This window comes from Podarcis tiliguerta, assembly GCF_965153285.1.
Source record: "Podarcis tiliguerta genome assembly, chromosome: 3".
NCBI classification, from domain to species: Eukaryota; Metazoa; Chordata; class Lepidosauria; order Squamata; family Lacertidae; genus Podarcis; species Podarcis tiliguerta.
The window spans coordinates 60,581,940-60,597,779 of record NC_139536.1 but is presented as its reverse complement, the minus strand read 5'-3'; the positions used below and the strand labels follow the sequence as shown (position 1 = coordinate 60,597,779).

Sequence of the window (15,840 nt, the reverse complement as noted above, 5' to 3'; positions counted from 1 at the left end):
TGAAGGCCGTCGTTTTCTAAATCATGAGATTGAAGTGCTGGTCTTTGTAACCCCAAGGCTGCAACAATCTCTGCTTTCCGAAAGAAATTAACTGCAAAGAACAGTCCACTTTTCTTCATACTTCTTAAGGAATTGAGCATGAGACACTAAGTTTTGCTCTTTTAAAACCGTTTTGCCAAGACAGGCAAACAAAGTTTCATAGAGTAGCCAACTCACCACAATGTTCTCTGGCGTGCCTAATGCTTTCTTCTTCAATTTCTTTTTATCTGCTAGGTCAGCATGGCTCTTGAATATTTCTTCAAAACGAACCTTGGTTTTTGCCTTGGCTTCACTCTCCACTGAAAAGGTCAAACGGCAGTTTCATCACTTTCATTAGCTTATTAGCTCAAAATGGCTGTCACAGCCCAGTTATTCTCTTCCATTCATGCCAAAGGTGCACCCAAGGGCACACATGTCCCTGCAGATGTTCTTACTTCCCCTGCTGAAATTAGGTCTGAAAAAGGCTTTCTTAGAACCACTTAGAGGTTTCACCACAATCCACAATTTATTTATTATTAAATAAACAAATAATTCTATTGTCATCAATAGAAAAGGTTGTAGTGTGTGCTTGGTTGCTGTGTGCGGTGCTCACAATAGTGTTTCCTGTCGGAAACGGGCCCCAAAAAGTTGGTGATCCCTGATAATATGAGGCCATGACTCCTGCTAGCCATAGAAAACAAGAACAAATACCCTGTTTCCAATCTGCCAAACCCCATTGTAAAAAGCCTAAGTGCTGATTGGCAGGGTGGATCTGCAATTCCAATTCTGCTAAGAATTAAAGAAGCAGACACTGTGGTGATAATACTGCCGATTCTTTCCTTGCAAACTAGCTACTGCATCACAATGCAGACATGAATGCATATCCACATGCACTACTAATTGCTGTCAGGGTCTTTGGGCGTACAGTTATCATCTCTGGAACAGGACCCAGGTCTGCAATGCTAGAAAAACTAATCAGTAATAATAACCCTTCTTTACACAGATAAAATTTAACAGTAAATGGTTCATACAACGCAAAAGGTAAAAATACTATAGCACATATACTACATACCTGCTGGCATTTTCATGACCCTCAAAGGCAACTCAACACATTTCACTTTTCTTCATTCTGCAAAGAAAACCAGAATATGTTATAGGACAGTAACACTGAGAAAGACAACTATCAGTGAACAATCTAACACAAACTATCAGACACAACATGAAAAGGTGTTGCAGGCTTATTAACTTTGGGTAATATGGAATGGTGACTATCATCTTATGGGGAAAGGGGAGACTTAATCGCCCTCCCGACTTCATTTTACAACACCTTTTAAATCTACTCCAAAGGGCCATTTCTGGAAGAGATTTAAGGGGAGCACAGGGTGCTGAAGGGTGGGGAGACAGGAGAACGGCTGAAAACTGCCTGCCTCCAGGTTCAGCTAACAAATTCTCTTCCACCAGTGGACACTCATACTTGAACATCACCCCTTGTTCACGATGTTTGAACTATCAGCCATCCAATATTTTTATTGTATTTTATCACTTTACATTAAGGATGAAGCAAGTACTTAATTTTATCAACAGCAAGCCTAGGATCCAAAGGACTGTTTAATGAATTCTTCGATAGACTCAAGTTTGAAAGGGACATGAGTTTCTTCAACTACAGACCCCCATGCTGTTTGCCAAAGACTTCTAAAACATGAGAATTGCAAAAGCTCCGTTAGGAGGAAGAGTGGGATATAAAATTTAAAAATAAAACAAATGGAAGAAGTTTGGTATTACAGCATGGGTTGACAGGAATATCCAGTTGAAAATCCTAATCTCCCTCAATGGACAATAGCCCTAGCTCACCTAAGTTGGCTCTCTGGATCCTAAATTGTGTAAAGTTTTCTTCTTTTAATTAAACAACTCACTGTTTAAAGCTTGATTTACAAGACAGTCCTATAGTCCAAAGCAGAGTTCATTGTGCTTTACTTTCAGGAAATGGGTATAGAGTTGTAGACTTATTCTATGTAAACTAAATATCTAAAAGCAGAACCCATGGAAGCAAAAATGTGTTTTAAGGTTTATTCTCTGTGAATTGGTCCATAAGAAGGCCCACAGAAATCACCATCAAGAAAAAATATATAGGGCTGGAGGGAAGCCAGTAAGACAGATATAAATCAAAAGAAAAAACCAGTAAGCAAAATTCTCCGACCTAATGCAGCAGCAACTGGTTAAACCTAATCAACCAGGTCCCCTTAATGACTTCTAAAATAATGTCTTAACCAATCAGCCAGCAACATTTTGATGCACTAACAGATACATCAGTGCAATGCACCACACTAAGTCTGAATTAAAGTGCAGAATAATATAATGAATAGTGTTACAAAACTTCAGTGATGCCATATACACACTACTGCAAATGTTTAAGACTGCAGTGGCAGGTAGAGCGCCTATGCTAGTTTCAGTGCCTTCGGTGATTGCCCAAAATTCTTATTTGCTTCAAATACATTTTTAGGTCATTGTGCCTGGGGTTATGCACACTTTGCCTCAGAATAATTTACTGGCATAATAAGTATAAGAAGACAGGGAGAGGGAAGCTAGACATGAATTCTCTGAATTCATGAAATCTCATGTTTGGTTTTCCAATGGTTCTAGCCCCACCTGCTGAAGATTTGATGCAATAATTTATAGTTTATATAAATGAGTTCACTGCATCTGACAAATGTTGAACATGGCACCCCACTATAACCAGCCGATCTTCAAGCACCAAAAAAACCAGCCTGCATACAAATTCTACATGCTCATATGTAGGGTGGGAGAGCTCTCAACAGAAAGAAAACACTACACCTGTAGCTTAGCCACCAGGAATGCTCCCTTGCTGTAGCTTAACCATTTGCTCTACAGAAGTGCTTGCTGTTATGTAATCCTATACTATGCCCTTCCTAAAATCCTGCCTAGCATGTGCAACCAAACAATTATGACTTAGCACAATTTATCATGTAATTTGATTAATGCATTGGCCAGAAAGGGCTTCACATGGGCAGTCGTTTACACTTCTGCTTGCCTCACTCCTCCTGGCTACCCTCACTGCGCATTTACGTGCTATGTAGTGTTTGAAGTCAGTATACATGTCACAGCCACTGCATAGAAGCTGCTTTGTGCAAGTCCTCATGGCAGTTGTTATCAGTGGTAGGTTGTTCAGGTGAAGCAGTCTATCATGTGATTACAGTTGTTTCTTTCTTTCTTTCTTTCTTTCTTTCTTTCTTTCTTTTAAATAATTTTTATTAATTTACAACAAAAACAAAACAAAACATACATTGTTTTCACATCCAGATTTTTCCCAAATCTTTCTTTTCTGGACTTCCTTCAGCTTTTCCGTAAATCTTTCGTAGTCGTTATTAATTTACGCATTTCTTTTGTTTATATTGTCATTATTTAAACCTTTTTTCCTCTATTCCCTTTTAACAATACCTCTCGTATTTTCACAGTGCTTTTTAAAATCCCTCTAGCGTTATTTGGCCCTCACTTATACTCTCCAGATATTCAACAAATTTTCCCCAGTCCTCTGTGAACTTTTGGTCTCTTAAGTATCTACAGTTGTTACTTTCACAACAGTGAAAATGATTGTTTCTGTGTGCTATTTGCGTGTGGCGAATCTGCATAGGTGTGAAAACCCAACTCAGATATCTCCTGAGCTCATCCACTTCAAACAGCTATGCCTTAGAGCAGTGAACCACTCCACATGAATAGCTTTTTGTGTAAAAAGTTGTGAAAGAATGACTCTAGTGCACTAGCAACATTCACGAGGGACTGCTGACTGGCACAGGCCAGCCTGTGACACTACACCTGCTGCATTTAATTCTGTGGAGACAGGCCAGTGCAACTGTCAGAGTTGACTATAACACCAGTGCAGTGCCACAAACTAACACAGGCTACATTAAAACTCAGCTTAATAAAATGGCCCACCACTTGCAAGGTTAACCGTTGCCCTTCCCGGCTCATTGAATCCAGAAGGGAGGACCGACAAGCTGGGTCCAGAGTTTTAAACGCCTCTTTGGCAGGGAGGGGTCGTCTCGGCCACCTTAAATGAAGCAGCTGTTAGGATCATTCCTGAAGAATGCTTCCTTCAACCCTGTGAAGAAATCTTGCTTATTTGAATTCAGTTTTATTGTGGATTGGATTCTGTCATTTGTATGGTAATGTGCATTGTAATGTTTAATGCGGGGAGTCCTGTCTGGTCAGGTGGAAGTTGGTTCAACTGTCACTGGGGGGATTCAACTGACAACTCAGGAGCGGTTAGAGAGAGAATTCACAATATGCAAAAGAAGCAGCGTTCTGGTTGGTGGCTGCAGGGTTAGAATTTTCCGTTAGACCATGTGATTGGCTGGAGCTGGACTGGAGAGCCAGAAGAAGTGTATATATGGCAGGGTGCTAGTCAGCTAGATGTCAGTCTGTGCTGGTCAGTAAAGGAGTTCATGGTGTTTGTGGTGCACTGCCCAAAGACAGCAGAGGAAGAGACTTGAGAAAGAATACGTACAAGAAAGGCAGTGTCTTGGTGGCAAAACACTTGTTGGGGTATCTGAATCACTTGGGTCAGGCATAAGAGATGAGGAGAGAACAGCGCTGAGCAAGAAGTAGTGAGAGGCAGTTGCACTGCCAGGCTTTTGCACTAGTAAAGGTAAAGGGACCCCTGACCATTAGGTCCAGTCGTGGCCGACTCTGGGGTTGCGGTGCTCATCTTGCTTTACTGGCCGAGGGAGCCAGTAAATTCCGGGTCATGTGGCCAGCATGACTAAGCCACTTCTGGCGAACCAGAGCAGTGCACAGAAACGCCATTTACCTTCCCGCCAAAGCGGTAACTATTTATCTACTTGCACTCTGACGTGCTTTCGAACTGCTAGGTTGGCAGGAGCAGGGACCGAGCAACGGGAGCTCACCCCGTCACGAGGATTCGAACCACCGACCTTCCGATCGGCAAGTCCTAGGCTCTGTGGTTTAACCCACAGCGCCACCCTTCAGCAAAAGTCCTCATAGTGTTGGCGAGGCTTAACTGTGGTGGAGTAAATACAAAGGCAATTGGGCAAAAAGTTTTAATAAGGTTCGCCAAAGCTGTCTTGCTTTAGTAACAGAGTATATAACAAGCTACAGCTAATTAACAAGGAAAGTGTATGTCAATTTAAAGAGACTGTACTATGTTAAAGTAACCACATAAGCTTGTATGCTACATAAGCTTGTAATAAACAAACAATATATTTCCTAAATATAGTACATATATCTGTCTGGCTTTATATCACAGTTAGCAGGTTGTTGGATGAAAAGGGTCCAAGTTATATTAAATGGTGGGAGTGGAACAGATTTAGGAAAACCACTGAAGTTGGATTTTGTTAATAAAATAAGGAAATATCCTGTTCTCTTGCCACAGATTCAAAGGATCCTCACTAGACCCAACCAGCCAGTTGCAAAGATCATTTTCTTCGGCAAGTTGTTCAGAGGTCACCTGCATATGTGGAGTTGGGTGATGATGACAGCCAGGTCTATCTGTCTTTTGCAGGTAAGTCAGAAAAAGGGCTGAACCAGTGTTTGGGAACAGCAGTGGACCAGAACACGGTCCATAAACTTGTCTAACAAGTGTGATGGTGTTCAGCAACTACGAAAGGGAACGTATACTCCTTAAAAGGATTAGATGTGCATTCTGGGAGTGCTACTAGATTCACCTTTACCTCTTAAGGGTCAGAAAGCCTTAGGAGCACAAACAGCCTTCTATGGGCAGAGGCTGATATACCAACTATAACTCTCCTAGAAAGAGATGGCCTGGCCACAGTTATCTATATTCTGTTAACCTCACCACTGGACTATTACAAGATGTTTTACCTGGGGCTGCTTCAGGTTGGAAATTGCAGCTATTCTAGAAAACTTTTAGGTTTAAAACCGTGGTCTTCCTAGAAGACTTTTAGCCCAACCACTGCCAACTCTGCCTTTGCCCACTGCCAATATAAGGCATCCAAAAGATTATTTCAGAGGAATATGGCCCTCAGTATAAGGTTTCACCCCCTGCCATAAAGGAAGGAGGGGAATCCATATAAAGCTGCCCTTGGATATCAAGATTTAGAACTTACGTCTTGCATCTTGATGTAAAACTGCCAACGTTTCATAACAAGAACTAATTACATATGTCATCAGGATCAACACAATATATAAGCAAAGATCTAAACATTGCAAATCTACATTGTTTGTATTCCAAACCAATGGTGTGCAAGGAAAAAATTGTTATGGAAAATTTTCCATTTGAAACAAAACGTTTTTATTTAACAAATTTTTATTTAACAAATCAGTGACATAAAGAATGTATACAAAGAATGGAAGCTCAATCAGCTTCAAAGTTGTTCTTAACTTTTTTCCAGGCATCTCTGGGCATGATAAAATCATGTTCTTAACAGTTTGCAATATCTTCACTTTGTTCTTCAAATTAAAACAATATAATGAAAATGTATGCTTCTGAGTTATACTGTCTTAACAGTAAAAAAGTATAAAAAATAAATAAGTATTCCAATGAAAATAATTTCCAGATAAAGTTTTGATTGTGTTTCAATATAATATAATATACCAATAATATAATCCACATTCAGAAAACTTTTTACATTTTTTCCTCTAATTAAATATTTCTGTTCAAATACTTCTAGGTGTTAGAAATTTTATTTTAGATTTACACATGACTTTTTTTACTTAAAAAGGTATCATGGTTAATACAATTAGTCCTTTCCATCACAAAGATATCATGCAGAGTTAAGCCATCATCTTCCTAAATACCTGTGCAGACTGTTACTGTAGTCTTTTGCCTTAAGGCATTTTAACAATTATATGGCTACCTACTGTATACATTACTCTTCCCTACATTTTTAATTAATGTTAACAAAAGCAATTACGGATGGAATACTATATTGCACTTACCACTGAACTGAACCAGACATTTCTGAATAAAGGACAGGATTACACAGTGCTTTATATGTATTAGCAATGCAGTTGGATTAAGCAACAAACAAGACAAACGTCAATGGAGAGGGAAAGAGTGTAAATATAGTCCTTTAAGCAACCTGAATAAGATAAGGATGTTCACTAATTGTAATCCCATCTCTAAATAGAAATGATTTCATCATTCAACTCAAATAGGCAGAAGAAAGTGAGGTTTCCAGTGCAGGAATTGCCTAATCCAGATTATATTATAAAAACACAAATAAAAATAACATACATATTTCCCCTAATAGTGGAAAAGCTGCCTTTAGAATAATTTGTCATTCCACATAATGTATACAGTATAGTAAAGAAGGAATGGATGCACATATGCCCATGTTTTATAAATTTTCATTTTGATATATTTTCTGACATCTAGATAACATTGAAATATAATGTTAGAGTTCTTCTTGTCTGATTCCATGCACTGTCATTTGCATCTTTAACAAGACAGAGAAGCATCATATTTCATGTGATTCTTAATTAAACATACTTAAAATATATTGTATCCTTATCTGTAATTATTCTCAATTATCTCACTATTCCCTTTAGTCTAACTACACATGAAGCAGATTAAAGGTAAAGGGAACCCTGACCATTAGGTCCAGTTGTGGCCGACTCTGGGGTTGCGGCGCTCATCTTGCTTTATTGGCCAAGGGAGCCGGCGTACAGCTTCCGGGTCATGTGGCCAGCATGACTAAGCCGCTTCTGGAGAACCAGAGCAGCACACGGAAACGCTGTTTACCTTCCCACCTGAGCGGTACCTATTGATCTACTTGCACTTTGACATGCTTTCGAACTGCTAGGAGCAGGGACCGAACAACGGGAGCTCACCCCATCAAGGGGATTCGAACCGCTGACCTTCTGATCAGCAAGTCCTAGGCTCTGTGGTTTAACCAACAGCGCCACCCACATCTCTATGAAGCAGATTAGAACTGGCTAATTTCAAAGGCCACAGCTCTCCCCATCAAATGAGTTTCAAAACTAAGCAAGGATTTAAAGCTCATCTTCTTTGCTACATCCAACCCCAACAGTCAACTACAAAGCACATCGTGGAATCATTGTCACTGGTGCTGTTTGGGATTGCCAGTAGACTATGGACATGAAGAAGTCAGTTCACAGCCATAGGGAGAGAGATAATGATACTCATTATTTTCCACACTCTTCAATGGAAGTTACCCCTCCGCATAGGATTGCTATTAAGGAGAACTGACATCCCTAGGCACATCTGTGTAGGAGCGTTAACTCCAGATTTAAAGCTCTTTCTTGCGTAGGATCAAGCCCTACTGGATCCCAGAGGGACTTACTTCCGAGTAAATATGCGCAGCATGGGGACCACCCACGAGCAGAGGCGATCCTTGAATCGCGTTGAGCTAGAGTGGGAAGCACTACGAATTCAAACACAAATGAAAAAGGGAGCTTCATGGGGCATCGTCGCTTTTCGATTCTTAAGTTTCTCTAGCCCACTCCATATTTAAGCAACGCGGAGAGCGAAACCCTTAATAACGGCCCCAACCCAAATCACCGGGTTTGATTCACATTTTGAGCTCCCTTCTTTCTCGAGCCAAGGCGATGCTACTGTAGTCCCACCCTCGCACTACGCCTCAGCCAATGGACGCTGCTTTCTGAAGAGGCGCGCACGCCCACCTCCCTCCTCCTCTTCAAGGTACATGCTCCGTCTCCTAATAGGACCTCATTCTGTCATAGGTGAACCACGGGAGATGTAGTGCTGGCTGGGGCTGCTGGGACTCGTAGTCTTCTTGCATTCCTTGCATACTCTGTTCTCCCCCCTCACACATCCCTCAGGTTTCTCCGTTAGGAACCGCCTGGGCGCTGGATGCCGTTCCTCTAACGGAAAAGAACACGGAGGCCGCCGGTTGCTTTGTGCGTGGGACCGCTGGCGCTGTGAGGCGGCAGGCAGCGCGCTAAAGCCGTTGGGAGCCCAACCGGCCTCCGTGACAGTTGCTCGCCGGCGGCTGAGGATGATGCGTGGAAGCTGCGTGCTATGAAGGCCTCCCGCTCAGCGCCCGACAAAGCGCCGCCGACTGTGAAGCCTCTTGGGCATAAGCGCCTCCCTCCGCCCCTCGCCTATTCGCCACAGTTCTGGATTGGAAATAACCGCCCTCAGGAGTCCCCTCCCGCTTAGAATGTCGGCCGCGCCTTGGCCGCCCTCAGGAGGGACGAAGCCCCCGCACAGAGGCCGCCTACGCTTCTTTTTTTCGGGCTTTGCGCCGCCATCTCCCCCCTCCCAACCAGACACGTAGCTGGTCCTGGTGGGAACCCAGTAAAAAGGGGGAGGGGAGGGGATTAGAAACTCACTTCCAACCCTCGATTGCTCCGCGCTGTATTCAACGGCAGCTGCCTACCCCGCCTCCGACTCTGCTGGCTACGTCCGATGCCGCCGACGGCTTCTTCACCCTGCCGGTCAATTGGCCTTCCTTTTCATTCCGTTCCTCGCCTCTTCAGTCACCCCCCTTTGCCCCAAATGGTTTCGCCTCAAACAAGCTGACGGCTGCCAAGGAAACAAGGGCGTCCACGGGCCTGCGCGCATGCGCAAACGACGTGGCACGGCAAGCCAAACGTGTGCGAAGTTACGTCTCTCGTTCTGTCTGCTTCTAATATGGTTGTTTTGGTAGGTTGTTCGGTACCGGGGTACTGCTCACATGGCGTCGTTGGCATGAAAATGCCAGCCCATGCTCACCCCCCAAATGGGATATTTTTTTACTCTTTTCTGTGGAAAACACAGCAAACGTGTTGCCTGGAAGTACCCTTACCCTAACCCTTACTAAAAAAAATAATACAGAAAGGTAGGACGCTTTGAAAATCACAATAAAAAAGTTTAAAAGTAAATATTTTTATTTGTGGGGGGAAATTCTATCCCACTTTTCCTGTCCACAGTATCTAGGAGACTTAACAGTATATGGTTGCCATGTAAGGATTAAAATGCTAACTCAGGACTAAGGGAGAAACGTGCTAAGAGGAAGGCCGGCTTGGCAAATCCACACCATGATCAACTCCTGGGTGAAAATCAATGTCCCCACTGTGGAAGGACGTGTGGGTCCATAATTGGCCTCCACAGTCACTTACGGACTCTCTGTTAAAACCGTGTTTATGGAAGACAATCTTACTCGGCTACGAGTGATTGCCAAAGAAGAAGCCTCTTGTATATTGAAACATGGTTTTAATAAATAGGCAAACCTAGTAATACTCAAGCCAACTTATGCATTCGGCAACATAGGAAATTAATGTTCATTAGAGACATTTATATATATATATAATGCTGTGGCGTTTTCCCTCCTACATGTGTGACATACTGGGTTTATAAGAAAAGGGTTAACTAATTGTAAAATGACTAACCAATGGGAACCCAAGGAAGGAGTTAGAGTTAGTGTCTTTGAGATGACAGTCTGGAGTTAGAAGAGGCAGAGAAGATAGGTCTGGGTTCTGCTAGTCTGGTGTAAGAGAGTGAGAGAATTTGTTAAGAGGAGTCTAACAGTTGAGATAATCAGTCAGAAGGTATTAGGAAGGTGTAGGCCGGTAAAGAAACTAAAGTTAAGATACTGACAGGAATATTCTCTGAGAAACCATAAACTTGTTAATGTTTATAAAATAAACCTGTTTATTTGGTTCACTTTTAACAACTGTCTGGACTCAGTGTTTTACCCGAGAGTAACGGGTTGGTGGCAGTGGGGAAGCGAACACAGTGGTGGCACAGGGGTCAATAGACCGTTAAACGTCCGGGGACCCTGTGTGATCACCACAAATTTTATGTATTTACATAAAATTGTCAAATGTTATCAGACGTCTCAAATGTTATACTACTCTTTTGTTTTGAGTCAAAGCTGTGTTTGTAATTTAGGAATTTAACTTTTGCAAAAAGATATTCAGCCTTGAAGTTTACTTTTCAAGAACAACAGAGAAGCTCTAAGAAATAATTCAGTGACTGCCTAGCAACCAGGAGAGAACCATTATGTGTTTATGTTTGTGTATGTTTTTGTGCAAATGTGTTTGTTTGTAGAGGGATAAGAAGCAAAGAAGCAGGTTTGGCCTAGCAGATGAGCAATGTCAGCAGTCTAGACTGTTACTATTTTATTTTGCTACAGACTTGGGCCTAAACAAATGGAAGATGTTCCCATGGATGTGGAGAGAACAACATTGAGACAACTCAAACCTGGATCTTGGCAGGGAAGAATGCTGTTTTCACAAGCCAATTGGATTTCTGGTTTCTACGTGAAAGAATAGTACACTATAATAGACTATTACTATAAAAGCATAATATTACTGTAACAGGCTATGGCTATTACTTGCAAGAAAGTAAATGTAAAAAAATAGTTTTAGTCTTACAGTGTCCTCTAGGTGGTGATGAAGTTACACTCATGTATAGCTTCCCAACCCCCCCCCCCTCCTATCTCTCTGGAAAATTATTTCTGAGGAACATTTTTACTTACCATTTTTAGGGTCCATCCATTATGTTTGTGCTAATTTTTGCAAAACTAGTGCTGTAATATACACATGCAGAGGAACATCATAAATGTGGGACATGACTGACTCCACTGACTGGTCTAAGCTGCAAAAGAAAATGATATTTTGTACATAAGAAAGTTTGTGCTTTTAGTGTGCAAAAAATTACACCAGGGACTGAGTAACCTGATGCCTTAATAGATGTGTATTCAGTGAATGGGTTGTTTAGTGTCACAAATTGTCCTTCCTTACAGCTTACAATCACACACAACAAGGTTGAATGTAAGAGAGGTTCAGAGAAGACTAACCCAAGGTCATACAGATTCAGGTAATGTTGCCATGTTGGTCTGTCATAATAAATAACAATGATGAAAGATTTGTTTAAAAAAAAAATTGAAAGATGTTCCAGTAGCACCTTAAAGACCAGCTAAGTATAAGCTTTCTAGGTATGAGCTTTCGTGTGTATACACACTTATTCAGATACCCTGAAGCAAAGGTCACTACAACCTTATAACCGTTGATGACTGTTAATGATTGCAGTTTGTTCCACAGGGAAGGGCAAGGGATTTTTAAAGGGATAGATGTCCAAAATTAGCTTTAGCATGTATAATGGGACATGAATCCAATATCTCTATTCAGACCAGGTCTCTCCATCGTTTTTAGTTTGGTAATGAGTTGTAATTCAGCAACTTCTCTTTCAAGTGTATTTCTAAAATTCTTTTGCAATAAGACAGCTACTTTTAAGTTCTTGTGTAGAATGTTCTGGGAGACTGAAGTGTTCTCCTATTGGTTTCTCTGTTTTATGATTCCTGATGTCAGATTTATGTCCATTTATTCTTTGGCGTAAGTTTTGTCCTGTTCGTCCAATATAGAGAGCTGAAGGGCACTGTTGGCCTTTGATAGCATATATAACGTTGGAAGATGAACAATTAAATAGGCCTGAGATGGTATGTTTGATGTTATTGGGGCCAATAATGATGTTGTCCGGGTGTATGTGGCAGCAAAGTTGGCATCTAGATTTATTGCAGGCTCTTGTGCCAGTGTCCAGGAATTTGAACTATGATGTTAACTGTTCATAAGAACGTAAGAACAGACTGCTGGATCAGGAAATGGCCTATCTAGTCCAGCATCCTGTTCTCCCAGTAGCCAACCTGCGGCTTGCCTTTGGGAAACCTGCCAACAAGACCCAAGCACAATAGCTAACCAGCCTATATTTGGCTTGTGTTTTGTGTACCCCAGATAGAAATTCAGCCATCGTACCCAACAGCTGGTCAGGGGCGGTGGTAGGTGTATGTCTAGAATATGTAGTCATCTTCCTTTAACATGAGCCAACAGTGTGACGCGGCAGCTAAAAAAGCCAATGCAATTCTGGGCTGCATCAATAGGAGTATAGCATCTAGATCAAGGGAAGTTATAGTGCCACTGTATTCTGCTCTGGTCAGACCTCACCTGGAGTACTGTGTCCAGTTCTGGGCACCACAGTTCAAGAAGGACACTGACAAACTAGAACGTGTACAGAGGAGGGCAACCAAAATGGTCAGAGGCCTGGAAACAATGCCTTATGAGGATCGGCTAAGGGAGCTGGGCATGTTTAGCCTGGAGAAGAGGAGGTTAAGGGGTGATATGATAGCTATGTTCAAATATATAAAAGGATGTCACATAGAGGAGGGAGAAAGGTTGTTTTCTGCTGCTCCAGAGAAGCGGACACGGAGCAATGGATACAAACTACAAGAAAGAAGATTCCACCTAAACATTAGGAAGAACTTCCTGACAGTAAGAGCTGTTCGACAGTGGAATTTGCTGCCAAGGAGTGTGGTGGAGTCTCCTTCTTTGGAGGTCTTTAAGCAGAGGCTTGACAACCATATGTCAGGAGTGCTCTGATGGTGTTTCCTGCTTGGCAGGGGGTTGGACTCGATGACCCTTGTGGTCTCTTCCAACTCTATGATTCTATGATTCTATGATTCTATGATTCTATGATTCCTTTGCATGGAACAGCAGATTGCTGATATTCTGGCAGGGCTATCACATGCAGCTACAACTTCTTTGTGCTTATAGAGCTGCATCAGGGTAACTGAATATTAAAGTATTTTTAGAAAAATCAGTGCTTGGAAATTAGACTTCATTTTCTTGATCACGTGTGAGCTATTGATCAGGTTTTCATCCCCCTCGGTTTGGGAAACTAGGATAAATGAACTCTTCAACACTGCTCTGTTTAATCTTCTTCGTTAAGGAAAATGATTGTATTGTTTCCACACCCCTTCCCTTAGGTGGAAAGATGCATTAGACACTGCCCAAGATTAAGAAGCACTGGTTCTGGGAACTGACTCCATCCTTCCTGTTAGATTTATCACATCAGCTGTGTCACTTCATATTTGCACAGGTCACATGCAAGCTTGTTTGAAAATGCTGAGTTATTACATTTTGTACATGTCAACATTTCAGCTTTAAAAAAATGGAACACATTTCTATTTTTTTAAAATCAACCATTTATAAATCTGAAATATATTTTATTTTAGGAAACATTAACTGTATTAAGCTTTTAGAACAAGGAATGGAAAATATAAATCAAAGCACATAATGCTAGGTAGTGGATCTGTGGATTTTCTCTTGTGTTTCAAATGAGAAAGGAGTCACAGACACATCTGCTAGTTACAGTGTAAGAAAACCCCTATTATATCTTCTTAGATATTGGTCAGGAGGAAATCTGTATTTACTCCTTTAGAAAATAACCAGCTTATTTGTGAAAAAGAATTTATCCTTATCTCAGGTTGTCTTCATAGCACATTTCAGTTGCTTCAACAATTTAAAGATTTTTTTTTCAAAAAATCAAATCTTATTCTTTGTACTGATGTGTAGAACTGAGCAGTGTTCAGCCTTTTTGTAGTTCATATTGTGTAACCAAAGGCCATGACAAACTTGTATCAATCAATAGTGTTAATAAAATAATACAAAACTTACATCCACAATACAAAAATCTGCAAAGACTTTGCCTGTACATTAAAACATAGTTTCCCTTGTGCATCTCTGGCAGCTCCAATCCGAATATTATTTTGTTTTTAAAAAATCCATTTTTGTTGCTCTAAGTACATATATTGAATGTGGCACATTTGTGCACTTGACCCTTTTAGACCTCTTCACATTGATCTGGGAGTAGACATCATTGAATGTGGTGGGACTTGATTCTGAGTAGGGATGGCCAGGTCTGTCATTTTTGTTCTCTCAATTTCTCCTTTTTCCAATTTTAAATTCAGTTCTCCATATTTCTGCAGCAAGTTGTGATTAAAAAAAAATATATCCTCAAAAAATTATCATTTCAGTTCAAATTTCTTCTAAGAAACACATGCTTGTATGCAGTTTTGAATAATGCAAGCCATTTCCCTAACAATAAATTTTTATGTTATTTTCATGAATATGTTCATTTTTATTCACACTTTCCCCCAATATTTTTGGAGACATTGGTTGGAGAAATGCATTGTAGAATTCAGATATGTACAAATTTCAAAGGATGACTATGTTTCAGTTCTCACAGGGTTTTGGAATGTGTACTTTTGATAGATTCACCTTCAAATGTGAATGGAATCAAATTTCTTCCCCATCCCTAATTCTGCATATACAGGTTTGCATAGGAAGAAGCTTAGTTTTGTCTACCATTCCATTTGCATGCCCATGTCACATTTTGGAGTAGTGTAGCCTTGCTATGCAATCTTAACTCCTACTGATTAATCTCCTGCCTTAGGGCCAAACCTGATGCTACACCCAGATGTGTGTAGATTTACCACAATGAAAAGCAGCCTTGGGATGCCCCAGCATAGAACAGAAAAAATGGCATGGGGGAAACACATTTAACTCTTTCCCTTTTGGTTGTTTTTTCCTACTTAAAATAAGACACCCTTCCTCTTTTCCCTAAGCTAGGGAAGAAATAGCTTGGGGTGGGTAGTTGAGGTGAGCAGGTAAATGGCAAGAGGAGTCAGTGTTAAGGACTTCTCCTTGACATTCTTCCACCCTTGCATTACAGCCATGAAAGGCTACTTTTAATCTGAAAAACTCATGAGAAATCTACGTGATCTTTTGCACAAGATTTAGTTTGGCCCTCATCTTTCCAAATCATCTAGCAGTCCATTGCACAGTTCCTACTCAAACAGCCATTGTTTTTATGCCACCCCTCATATTATATGTAAACGCTAATTATATAATGCAGCAACATATCTGAATTGCTTGTCCAGGTCCTACTGACCAGAAGCCTTTGATCATTTATATATTAGTTGTGTAAGGATACCAGATGGAAATCATGCATGTCATTGTTCTTTTAAAAAAAGAAGTAAACACTAACGCTTTCTCTAAGGTTATCTTATTGTATGTGAACTTTAC

The 15,840-nt window shown here is 40.9% G+C and overlaps 1 protein-coding gene and 1 long non-coding RNA gene across 7 annotated transcripts in view; one reads left to right on the top strand and one right to left on the bottom strand.

Annotated features, from left to right (window-relative positions):
- Nucleotides 1-9,574, bottom strand: part of AHI1 (Abelson helper integration site 1) — a 64,284-nt gene extending 54,710 nt beyond the window's left edge. Inside the window, exons 1-3 of one of the 6 annotated variants that reach the window (XR_014509827.1) lie at nt 9,331-9,574; nt 1,091-1,147; nt 217-338 (exon numbers count right to left, since the gene is read on the bottom strand). Coding sequence is in view for 5 of the 6 variants with exons in the window: in XM_083434794.1 (XP_083290920.1) it covers nt 217-338; nt 1,091-1,106 (138 nt within the window). In the remaining variant the exon portion in view is untranslated. Of the gene's footprint in view, nt 1-216; nt 339-1,090; nt 1,148-3,969; nt 4,288-8,318; nt 8,371-9,330 lie in introns of those variants that run through there. The other 5 variants (XM_083434794.1, XM_083434790.1, XM_083434791.1 and 2 more) reach the window with 5 other exon arrangements.
- LOC310675047 lies at nt 9,537-11,298 on the top strand. The gene is made up of 2 exons (XR_014509886.1): nt 9,537-9,643; nt 11,115-11,298. It is a non-coding gene; the product is annotated as an uncharacterized lncRNA (long non-coding RNA).
- The last annotated feature ends 4,542 nt before the right edge of the window (nt 11,299-15,840 follow it).